We start from the raw sequence: 12,973 nt of genomic DNA, 5'->3' as shown, positions 1-12,973 counted from the left end.
CAAATCATCCTCCCCTTAAGATTCCATCATTTGTTGCTGTAACATCAGAACCTCCAGAGATGCAGGAGTTAGTGTTAAGACTCCAGACATGGATCTGGAGCCTCAGCAGGTAGCGTGTTTGGACATGTGACGACTGACTACACTGTCAGGAACTGGAATCAAATTCCCAGACGCTGTGATTTGATGTGGACTGGTTTCAAGGGGTCAGAATGAAGGAATCGGGATGCTATGTTTACATCTCCTTTATTCAAACAGCAGCTCAGACATTGGACTGTTTCTATCTGAACACAACTGGAGGGCACTGGGGAACCTCAGTTACCAGAGGAAGCAAAGGCTAGGGTTGTTCTTCAGAAGATTGAGGAGCTTGGATTCAGCTGTTCAAAAATTGCAGTGACTTTAAAGCTAGAGGGCAGAGGCCTATGGTGAGATGGAAGAAATGTAAAGATTTGAAAGGTGAGTTTTTCCACACAAGGGTGGTGGGTGAATAAAATGAGCTGCCAGAGAAGACAGATACAATAAGAATGATTAAAAGGCATTTACACAGATACTTGGAGCATATAATGCATCTGTGTGGACAAACTGGGATGAGCGTAGTTAACCAGTGAAGGTGACATTGTTGAGGTAGACCTGGAAGCCCTGCTTTACTATTTCATGAAAGAAATATATGAAAGATTGTTCTGAGAGGCAGTACTGTGACAAGAGGAGACAGCTCAGGAACAATTGGAAGTATCAGAGGCCAGGGGAAGAAGGTTTATTTTATGCAGGCCCCTTCCTACCTTCAAAGGAAGTTAGCAAGAATGAGGGTGGAAGGGGGGGAAGGGAGGGAGAAATACAAGAGAAAATATGCAGGGAACATAATCACTGGCTGTAAAGGCTGCTATAGACGTGAAAAGAAAAAAAAAGGTAGATGTTTTCAGAGTCAGGGATGCATAAATTACCATAGGAAACCAAGAAATAGTGAATGAACATGTCCTTTAGTTCTGTCTGTGCAGACGACACAAATAACCATCTCGATATGCTGGTGTACCAAGGGTCTGAAGAAAGGGGGAAACTAGTAAAGTATAGGAACATCGAGGTACTCGAGATGGCAGAGGTCGACAGCATCGAGTCCACGCTGCTGAAGATCCAGCTGCGCTGGATGGGTCACGTCTCCAGAATGGAGGACCATCGCCTTCCCAAGATCGTATTATATGGCGAGCTCTCCACTGGCCACCGTGACAGAGGTGCACCAAAGAAAAGGTACAAGGACTGCCTAAAGAAATCTCTTGGTGCCTGCCACATTGACCACCGCCAGTGGGCTGATAACGCCTCAAACCGTGCATCTTGGCGCCTCACAGTTTGGCGGGCAGCAGCCTCCTTTGAAGAAGACCGCAGAGCCCACCTCACTGACAAAAGGCAAAGGAGGAAAAACCCAACACCCAACCCCAACCAACCAATTTTCCCCTGCAGCCGCTGCAACCGTGTCTGCCTGTCCCGCATCGGACTGGTCAGCCACAAACGAGCCTGCAGCTGACGTGGACTTTTTACCCCCTCCATAAATCTTCGTCCGCGAAGCCAAGCCAAAGAAAAGAATAGGAACATGTCGAACAGCCCACTTGTCTGTACAGAACACTATGCCCACATAAAACTAAACAACCCTGAACAAAAGACAGTTATTAGTAAACAAACTGCTCAGGAATTAATGAAGCTGAAGGACAACAACTTCGAGAGGAACCATGACATGCATTCCAGAGTGGTAAAGGAAGTGCCCTGGGGCACTCCCAGAATTCTTCACTCTCCAAATTCTCTATTCTTTTTATGTAATCACACTAATTTAAAACAAAGAGGAGAGGAAAAGCTGGGCCTCTTAGACAAGAGGCTAACATCATCAGTGGAGAAAAAGCAGGCAGCTGGAATTTGGATTATACCCTCAGGACACCTTGAGGCACCAATGAGATTAGACAGTCACCATGGATGTATGAAGGAAAGGTTTAACAAATCAGGGCGCAGGGGCAGAGGGAGTTGGGGGGGGGGGGGGAGACAACTGGCTAATACTGAAAGGTGGAAGCCCACACCTGTGTATATTTTCCACATCTCTTTGAGCAGTGCGTGAGGTCTTGGATGTTTTGTGTGGGACCACTGCTGCTGAGGCAGAATACAGCAGCTCATATGCTTTGCACACACACAAGATGGGTAAGGACCATAGTACTGGGAGAACAGGATGAGTGCGAGACAGCGAAGGGGTCAGGAAAGAGTAATACAAGTAGCAGCTTATCAGATGGGGACTGTTGGAAGGATGGATTTGGTTGAACCTGGAGTCGACCATCGAACCTGCTCCACCTGCTTCAAATGAGATCATGGCTGATCATGGATGATAAGATCATCTCCACCTACCTGCTTTCCCCATGTCCCTTAATTTCCCTACTATGTAAAAATCGATCCAACCTTGTCTTAGATTTACTGAGTTGGCTGCCACTGCTTCAATGGACAGCCAGTTCATCAGATTCACCACCCTCTGGGAAAAGCAGTTCCTCCTCATCATTCTAAATCTACTACTCTGAATCTTGAGGCTATGTCCCTTAGTTTTGGTCTTCCCTACCAATAGAAACAACTTACCTGCCTCTATCTTATCTATATCCTTAATTTCTTTAAAAAATTCCATCTCATTATTCTAAATTCCAGTAAGTACAGCCCCAGACGACTCAATCTCTCCTCATAGGCTAACACCCTAATCTCTAGAATCAACCTGGTGAACCTCCTCTGCACCACCTCCAAAGCCAGTACATCCTTCCTTGAGTAAGGAGACCAGAACTGTACACGATTCTCCAGATGCAGCCTCACCAGTACCATGTACAATTGCAGAATAACCTCCCTGCTCCTAAATTCAATCCTTCCAGCAACGAAGGCCAACATTCCATTTGCCTTCTTGACAGCCGGCTGCACCTGAAATCCAACCTTTTGCGATTCATGCACAAGCACTCCTAAGTCCTTCTGCAGAGCAGCATGGTGCAATCACTTGCCATTTAAATAATAATCTGATCTTCCATTTCTCCTTTCAAAGTGGATACATTTACCAACATTATATTCCATCTGCCAGACATTTGTCCATTCACTTAACCTAACTACTGTATATCTCTCTACAGATTCTCTGTATCCTTTGCAAATTTGCTTTTGCACTCAATTTAGTGTCATCAGTGAACGTAGATACACAACACTGTGTCCCCTCTCCAGATCATTACTGTAGATCGTGAACAGTGGTGGGCCCAGCACCAACCCCTGTGGCTCCTTGCTCACCACTGACTGCCAACCAGAAAAACACACCTGTATTCCAACTCTCTGCTTTCTATTAGTTAACCTATCCTCCATCATGTTAATACATCACCCCCAACTCTATGCACCCTTATTGTTTGTACAAGTCTTTTTACCTTATTGAAAGCTTTCTGGAAATCCAGGTACACGGCGCCCATCTGCTCCCCTCTATCTATTGCCCTCATCCTATCCTCAAACAAATCCAGTTTGTCAAATATGACCTACCTTTGCTGACTCCATGCTGCGTCTGCCTGATGGATCCATTTCATTCCAGATGCCTCGCTATTTCTTCTTTAATGACAGCTTCAAGCATTTTCCCAACTCAGATGTTAAACCAGTGGTTTTCAAACTACCCCCTAAACTCACATTCCACCTTAAGTAATCCCTATGCCATAGGTGCTCTATAATTAGTAAGGGATTACTTAAGGTAGTATATGAGTGGAAAGAAAGTTTGAAAACCACTCTTAATAGTACTTAATTGACTCATTATGTTCAGGATCATAACTCCAAAGGAAATAGGCCAATGACAATTTTTCTCAAGCAAAATATTTCAGTAACAATTGGGTCTAGAGCAGTGGTTCTCAACCTTCCCTTCCCACTCACATACCACCTTAAGCAATCCCTTACCAATCACATAATGTTTAAGGCATCGGGTTTGCTTTAGGTGAAATGTGAGTTTAGTGGGGCAGTTTAAAAACCTGTGTTAAACTAACTGGACTATATAGTTCCCTGCTTTTTGTCTACATCCCTTTTTGAATATTGATTTGACATTCGCTGTCTTCCAATCCACTGGGACCTGTCCAGAGAATTTTGGCAAATTATCACCAAAGCCTCGACTAGAACATCTGCTATTTCTTTTAGTATCCTGGGATGCATTCCATCAGGACTAGGGGATTTATCTATCTTTAGATCCACAGTTTTGCTCAGTATGACCTCTTTAGTAATAGCTATTGCATCCAGGGCCCCACCTCCCATCACATCCAAAACATCTGTCTTTGGCATGATAGATGTGTCCTCCACCGTGAAGACCGACATTCAAAGCCTCAGCCATTTTCTCATTATTCAACATTATCTCCCTTCTCATCCTCCAAGGGCCCAACCTTCATTTTAACTACTCTTCTGTTTAATATAATTATAAAAACCTTTACTCTCCATTTTTATATTTTGTGCTAATCTTTTTTTCATAATCTACCTTCCCTCTCCTCATTGCTCGCTTCATGGTTCTTTGTTGCATTTAAAAGTTTTCCCAATCTTCTAGTTTCCCACTGCTCTTGGCAACTTTGTATGCACGAGCTTTTAGTTTGATGCCCTCCTTTATTTCCTTCATTATCCAAGGCTGTCTTTGTTTATAACAGGAATACACTTTTATTGAGCCCTGAGAAAAATCTCTTTGAAAGTCCTCTACTGTTTCTCAACTGTCTGACCATATTGCCTGTGTTCCCAGTCTACTCTAGCCAACTCCTCTCTCATCTCCTTGTAGTTTCCCTTGTTTAGGTATAACACACTGGCTGTACCCTCCATTTGTATCATACTGTGATCGTTCTTTCCAAGAGGATCCCTAACTACAATCGCTAATTTTACCTGACTCATTGCACAGGATCAGATCCAACATGTTGCCTTGTCGGTTCAGTAACATTCTATTCAAGAAAGCTATCACAGATGCATTCTGTGAAGTCCTCCTCAAGGTTGCCTCGACCAACCTGATTCACCCCGTCTATGTGCATGTTAAAGTTCCCCCTGATAATTGCTGTTCTATCTTTATCTCAGATATTTCTTGATTTATTGCCTGTGCCACTGTAATATTATTATTGAGTGGCCCATAGACAACTCCAGCCAGTGATTTTTTTCCCCCCCCTTTGCTATTCCTAATCTCTATCCAAACATTTTGCTCCTTAGATCTTACATCATCTCTCATTGACCAAGAGTGCTATCCCACCTCACTTTCCTGGCTGTACTTCCATAATACCTGATATCATTGAATATTTAATTCTCAATCCTCTCCACCCTCCAAGCATGTTTCTGTAATGGCCACTAAATCATACTCCTTTCTACTAATTTGTGCCACTTTGTTTCGAATACTAAACTGTCCTTATTCTCATTGTGCTTTTAAAATTTGGCCATCCTCGCCTCTTTCGCATTTGACTTTTATCCTCTCTACTCTTACATCTTTCTTTTTTAACTTTTGCTTTTACTTTATCCATCCCTCTCCAATCTGTTGAACCCACTGCCCTACTATTTAGTAAAGCATTCCACAAGCTGCCTCGGGGCTAGCGAGCCCAGTACTTGTTCGTGCTGAGAGTTAGGAGAGGCTGTTTGATCACTGACCTATAGAACAGGAACGGCACGGGGATGGTGCTGAAATGCCAGATGGCATGGGCATCAAACACCCACAGCAGTGGGGGGAAGTCCAGCAGCTCGAGGAGAGTCAGTCCATGCAGCATCACCATAACCACCGCACACTTCCATACGTAGGGCAGTCGGGTGCGGTTTCGCAGGCACCAGCCCAGCCACCACAGTACATTCATCAGTCCTGAAAACACACAGCAAGTAGCAGCAGAACATCAGGACCCAAACATTTCATCAAGGAACCGGAGGCTCAGCATTCTGCAGAAACTCCACTTGCCCGCCTGTGCCTCGTACCCAAGGGACCTCAGAACCAATCTCGTGCTTGTCCCTACGTAATCATTTGAATCCACATTGAAAACATCACAGATTTATTACCCCTCAAGTCAATGAATGTACCACCTTGGTTTTGAAAGCAACTTCATACAAGTGTGGATGGGTCTCAACAGCTTCATGTCCAGGGGCAACTAGGAAGAAATAAATGATGGCATCACCAGCAATGTTCTCGTGACTTGAGCAAGTAAATACTTCTCCTCAGTCTGAATCCTGCAGATGAGGGGGTGAACACAAAGTATCGTGCCACACACAGTCCCAGAGTACGGACAGTTTAGAGGAGATGGCCAGCACCTGGTGCAGAGGGAGGTTAATGTTGTTGCTGCTTTAAATAAAATCATTTTAAAAATAAAAAACAAATAAACAACAAAAAAAATATGCACAGGCTGACACAGAGTAAACTTTAGCCACATGCAACTAAGTTTCTTCTGCACTACCTGATCATACTCCCTGGACAGGAACAGCACAGGTTATAAAAACACAACGCTGTGCTTCATGTAGCAAAGATAAAGATACATAACCGACGTTTCAGGTGTGAGCCCTTCATCAAGGGCGCCTACTTACATTTTGCTCAAACCTTGATGAAGGGCTCACACCTGAAACGTCGGTTATGTATCTTTATCTTTGCTACATGAAGTACACGGTTTAACCAGCTGAGTTTCTCCAGCATTGAGTTTTAACTTCAACCATGGTGTGTGCAGACTTTCATATTTTACTACAACACTGGTTGTGATTGAGTAATGCTCCTATTCACTGCAGAGTTTGTAAACACAGGAAAGAAGCATTTATAGTTAATGAACAGGTTGGATTCTATGTCGTCTCTCTCACCTATTAAAACATTGGCAGCCATGTTGTAGCCATAATCAAACTGCACGTAGGTAAGGTACCAGATATGACAGGTGAATAACACAATTAGCAGTGTCCCAAAGAGATTGGCCATCCTGGGATGGAGCAGACCCACAGTCCTAGAGAGGAAACACATGGAGATGACCAGCAAGATTCCAGTAGCGTGTGCCAGGCAAATCCTATGAGACTGTTCCAGTCTCCTGCTCTTCAGAAGAGGGGCCCTCGAGAAGAGCTTCTATAGGTGGGGTACTAAGGGCATGAGGCTCATTATGCTCTGTTAGTCAGAGAGTTGGATCAACCTGGAGTATAAAGATAGATTATGAGGCAAGGTTAACTGAGCGAGGGCTTTTCTCTTTGGAGTGAAGAAGGGTGCATGGTGCCTTAATAGAGGTCACAAGTCACAAGATATAGAACAGAAGTAGGCCCATTGAGTCTGCCCCACCATTCTAACCATGAGCTGATCCATCCTCCCACTCAGCTCCACTCCCCAGCTTTCTCCCTGTAACCCTTGATGCCCTGACTAATCAAACACCTGTCAATCTCTGCCTTAATTACACCCAACAGCCTCACTTCTACAGCAGACTGTGGCTATGTGCCACAGAATCATGACCCTCTGACTAAAGTATTGTTTCTGCACCTGTTTTAAATTGATGCCCTTTTATCCTGAAGTTATGCTCTCTTGTCCTAGACTCCCCTCCCATGGGAAACAACCTTGCCACATCTACTCTATCCAGGCCTTTCAGCATTCAAAATGCCTCTATGAAGTCCCCACTCATCCTCTGTACTACTACAAGTTCAGTCCAAGAACCAACAATTGTTTACTCATATACTAACCCTTTCATTCCTGGTACAATTCTAGTAAATCTTCTCTGAACCCTCTCTAATGCCAGTATGTCTTTTCTCAAATAAGGTACCCAAACTGTACAGAGTACTCCCAGTGAGGTCTCACCAGTGCTTTGTAGAGTCTCAACATTATATCACTTCTCTTGTATGCTCTTCCTCCAGAAATGAATTCTAACATTGTATTTTCCTTCTTCACCACCGACTCAACCTAGAGGTTAACCTTTAGGGTATCCTGCTCGAGGACTCCCAAGTCCCTTTGCACCTCGGAATTTGAATCCCCCCCCATCTAAATAATACTCTGCCCATCTATTTCTTCTAGCATTTATGACTGTACACTTCCTAACATAGTATTTCATTGCCCATTCTCCCTATCTATCCAAGTCTCTCTGCAGCCTTTCAGTATCCTCAGCAGCACCCACTCGATCTCCTATTTCCCTATCCTTCGCAAATTTAGCCATGAAGTCATCTATAATTTCTATACAAGGTAAAAAGAAGCGGCCCCAACACCGACCTCTGTGGAACAAAATTGGTAACCAGTAGCAACCAGAATAGGATCCCTTTATTCCTACTGCCAACCAGCCAATGCTCTACCCCTGCGAGTATCTTTCTTATAATTCCATGGGATCTCATCATGTTTAGCAGCCTATGTATGGCAACTTGTCAAAGGGTCTTTTAAAAGTCCAAATACCCAACATCCATTGCATCTCCCCTGTCTATCCTACTTGTGATAATATTTGCCAACTTTTATTTAACAACGGATCCTCAGGACTACAAGATTATGAGATGCATAGATAGGTGGACAGCCAGCACCTTTTCCTGGTGAGACAGTAGTAAATACTGTTTAAGATGAGGGAAGTAAAGTTTAGGGAGATGTCAGGGGTATGTTTCTTTTTACCCACTGGGAGTGGTGGGTTCCTGAAATGCATTGACATGGGTGGAGGTGGAGGAAGGTACAATCAGGACATTTAAAAGACTCTTAGATAGGCACATGATGCAAGAAAAATAGAGGGTGTGAGGCAGGGAAGGTTTAGATTGTTGAGTAGGTTTATATCGGTCGGCACAACATCGTGGATCGAATGACCTGTACGGTAATGTTCTATGTTCTGAACATTTGGGCCCTGGTTACAGTAACAATTGAACAGTATGGGTCAGCAAACACCATAAGGAAATTATCCACAGCTTTTAGCCCTGGCTGACCTATCAAACATCCTAATGCCTCTGTATGGCTCAGAGCTATTCCTTCAAATCACCTTCAAGCAGATTCCAAAACAGCTCACCCACCTTGCATCTCTCCCCTGCCCTCTCCTCTTTCATTTCTCGCTCCATGTTGATGATGGTGGAGTGTGTTGTGGAAATGTAGTACAAGGTTCTGGTAGCATAATACATGGGATCCTGATGTTAGATACTCACCGCACACAGCACAGGTAAATGGAATAAAGCACCACGGCTGAGGCACAGAAGTAATCCAGTTTCTGCAAGATTAAAATGAAGATAAATCACAAACATTTTGAAAGGTCAGAACAAGGTCAAAGTACCTGGGACATGACTACTCACTTCTGTTAGAGCAGTGTCGCGTATGTGGAACACGGTGGACCAAATCCAGGCATTGAGGGTGACCTGCAAGAACAGAGAGGATACCCCTTCACTTCAAACAGTAATTGGAACAAGGTCCCAGCTACACTCAGTGAAGCACAAAAGTCTGCAGATGCTATGATTGTAGTAAAAAGTCAAAGATGCTGGCGCAACTCAGATCTCGCTATATAAGCGATTATGGGCATGAACCCTTCTTCAAGGAACACAGTTATTGGGGAATGTTGCTGATGTGACTGAAGTCCCTTCTCATGATCTTTTTTTTGTATAATTTTTTTATTTTGCACACTTTGAACCAGATCAACCAAAGTATATACAAACATTTGTCATTAAATATATACAAAGGCATTTTCTCCCTTTTCCCCCCCTCAAAAACCAATAAATATTCAACATATACAATACAATAAAACCATAAAACAATGTCTTCACACAATGAAAAATAAACAAGAAAAATGTGTCATCTACTTTTATACACTAAATCAAGTCGTTTTGTCTTCTTATCATTTTAGGGGATGGAGGTCCGAGGCAAGCCCTCTCTGTTATGTTCCATGTATGGTTCCCAAATTTGTTCAAATAATGTGACTTTATTTTTTAAATTATATGTTATTTTTTCCAATGGAATACATTTATTCATTTCCATGTACCAATGTTGCATTCTCAGGCTCTCTTCTGACTTCCAAGTTGACATTATACATTTTTTTGCTACTGCTAAGGCTATCATAATAAATCTTTTTTGCGCTTTATCCAATTTGAGGCTTAATTCCTTACCTCTTATATTACTTAGAAGAAAGATTTTTTGGTATGTTATTTTTTGTGATTTTATTTAATATCTGATTTAGATCTTCCCAAAACATATTCACTTTCGTACATGCCCAAATTGCATGTACTGTTGTTCCCATTACCTTCTTACAGCGAAAACATCTATCTGATAATGTTGGATCTCATTCTTTTAACTTTTGAGGCGTGATATATAACCTGTGTAACCAATTATACTGTATTATGCGTAACCTCGTATTTATTATATTCTTCATAGTTCCAGAGCTTTTCCCATGCTTCACTTTTTATCTTTATGTTTAAATCCTTTTCCCACTTTTGTTTAGGTTTATAGCTTATTTCATCATTTTCCTTATCTTGCAGCTTGATGTACATGTTCGTTATAAATCTTTTAATTATCATTGTGTTTGTAATCACATATTCAAAGCTGCTTCCTTCTGGTAATCTCAATCTGTATCCCAATTTATCCTTTAAATAGTTTTCAGTTGATGATATGCAAACATTGTACCATGAGTTATTCCATATTTGTACTTCAACTGTTCAAATGTTAATAAATTATTTCCCAAAAAACAATTTTCTGTTCTTTTGATTCCTTTTCTCTCCCATTCTCTAAAGGAAAGGTTATCTATTGTAAAAGGGATTAGTGGGTTTTGTGTCAATAACAATTTTGGTATTTGGTAATTCATTTTTTTTCCTTTCTAAGTGGATCTTCTTCCATATATTAAGTAAATGATGCAATACTGGTGAGCATTTATATTGCACCAGCTTTTCATCCCACTTATAAAGTATATGTTCTGGTACCTTCTTTCCTATTTTATCTAGTTCTATCTTAGTCCAGTCTTGTTTTTCCCTTACCTGGTAAAAATCTGATAAGTACCTTAATTGTGCGGCTCTATAATAATTTTTAAAATTTGGTAACTGCAAACCACCTTGGTTATACCTCTCTGTTAATTTATCTAAAGCTATCCTCGGTTTCCCCCCTTTCCATAAGAATTTCCTTATTATTCTCTTTAGTTCATTAAAGAATTTTTCTGTCAAGGGAATTGGTAACGATTGAAATAAGTATTGTATCCTTGGGAAAACATTCATTTTAATGCAATTTACCATCCCTATCAACGTTAGCGGTAATTCTTTCCAATGTTCTAAGTCTTCCTGCAATTTCTTTATGAGTGGCTGATAATTTAGTTTGACATATGGCTTAAGTTATTATCTAACCTGATACCTAGGTATCGCATTGCTTGTGTTTGCCATTTAAATGGTGATTATTTTTAAAAATTCTGTATAATCCACATTACTCATTGGCATTGCTTCATTTTTATTTGCGTTGATCTTGTACCCTGATATTTCTCCATATTCCTTCAATTTCTTTTGTAATTCTGGCTCCGTTAAGTATACTATGATGTCATCGACAAATAAGCTGATTTTATGTTCCTTCTCCTTTATTTTTATCCCTTTTATTTTATTTTCTGTTCTTATCAGTTCTGCCAATGGTTCTATTGCTAAGGTGAACAATGAGAGGGATAATGGACATCCCTGTCTAGTTGACCTACTTAATTTAAATTGGCTTGATACATATCCATTTACTGTTACCTTCGCCAACGGACCATTATATAATGCTTTAATCCGATTTATATATTTTTCTGGTAGATTGAACCTCAGTATTACTTTAAATAAATAGTTCCACTCTACTGTTAATGGGTTTTTCTGCATCTAAAGCAACAGCCTCTGTTGGCTTATTTCCTCGAACTGCATGAATTAGATTAATAAGTTTACAGACATTATCCGCTGTTCGTTTTTTCTTAATAAGACCAGTTTGATCTTGTTTTACTATTTTTGGTACACATTTGGCCAATCTGTTTGCTAATAATTTCGCTATTACCTTATAATCTGAGTTAAGTAGAGATATTGGTCTATATGATGCTGGTGTTAGTGGATCCTTCCCTGTCTTTGGTTATTACTGTAATTATTGCTGTCTTACATGAATCTGGCAAGTTTTGTGTTTCTTCTATCTGATTCATTACTTCCAGGAGAGGAGGAATTAATAACTCTTTAAATGTTTTATAAAATTCTATTGGTAATCCATCCTCTCCTGGTGCTTTATTGTTTGGCAACTTTTTTAATATATCCTGTACTTCCTCTATTTCAAATGGTTTTATCAGTTTGTTTTGTTCCTCTTCTTGTAATTTCGGCATTCAATTTTAGCTAAAAACTTTTCTATTTTATCATCTTTCCCCTCGTTCTCAGTTTGGTATAATTATTCATAAAATTCCTTAAAGTTTTCACTAATCTCTATTGGGTTATATGTAATTTGTTTGTCCTATTTCCTTGATGCCAATACAGTTCTTTTAGCCTGTTCTGTTTTAAGTTGACAGGCTAATATTTTGTGTTTTTTCTCCAAGTTCGTAATACTTTTGCTTTATTTTCATTATGTTCTTCTCCACCTTGTATGTTTGTAATGTTTCGTATTTTATTTTTTTTGTCTGCCAATTCTCTTTTTTGTTATATCATCCCTTTTTACTAGTTCCTTTTCTGTACTATCTCCCTTTCCAACTGCTCTATTACCCGATTGTAGTCCTTTTTCATCTTAGTTACATAACTTATTATCTGTCCTCTAATGAAGGCTTTCATTGTGTCCCATAATATAAATTTGTCTTTCACTGATTCCGTGTTTATTTCAAAATAAGTTTTAATTCGGCATTCAATAAACTCTCTAAATTTCTGCCTTTTAAGTTGCATGGAGTTTACCCTCCATCTATATGTTCTTGGTGGGATGTCCTCCAGTTCTATTGCTAATAACAGGAGTGAATGATCAGATAGTAGTCTAGGTTTACACTCAGTTTTCCTAATTCTCCCTTGAATATGGGGTGACAACAACAACATATCAATCCTTGAGTATGTTTTATGCCTACTCGAATAATATGAATATTCCTTCTCTCTTGGGTGTTGCCTCCTCCAT

The 12,973-nt window shown here is 40.7% G+C and overlaps 1 protein-coding gene across 5 annotated transcripts in view; it reads right to left on the bottom strand.

The window, feature by feature from the left end:
• pgap3 (post-GPI attachment to proteins phospholipase 3) overlaps nucleotides 1–12,973 on the bottom strand; it is a 36,299-nt gene that overhangs the window by 13,184 nt on the left and 10,142 nt on the right. For 3 of the 5 annotated variants that reach the window (XR_011347635.1, XM_069907203.1, XM_069907204.1), the window contains 4 exons: nucleotides 9,208–9,270; nucleotides 9,064–9,125; nucleotides 6,793–6,929; nucleotides 5,614–5,818 (listed from right to left, as the gene is read on the bottom strand). Coding sequence is in view for 3 of the 5 variants with exons in the window: in XM_069907203.1 (XP_069763304.1) it covers nucleotides 5,614–5,818; nucleotides 6,793–6,929; nucleotides 9,064–9,125; nucleotides 9,208–9,270 (467 nt within the window). In the remaining 2 variants the exon portion in view is untranslated. Of the gene's footprint in view, nucleotides 1–5,613; nucleotides 5,819–5,985; nucleotides 6,099–6,792; nucleotides 6,930–9,063; nucleotides 9,126–9,207; nucleotides 9,271–12,973 lie in introns of those variants that run through there. The other 2 variants (XM_069907205.1, XR_011347636.1) reach the window with 2 other exon arrangements.

Source organism: Narcine bancroftii, chromosome 12 (genome assembly GCF_036971445.1).
Source record: "Narcine bancroftii isolate sNarBan1 chromosome 12, sNarBan1.hap1, whole genome shotgun sequence".
NCBI lineage: Eukaryota > Metazoa > Chordata > Chondrichthyes > Torpediniformes > Narcinidae > Narcine > Narcine bancroftii.
The sequence above is the reverse complement of the archived record's forward strand: the minus strand, read 5'-3'. Positions and strand labels throughout refer to the sequence as shown.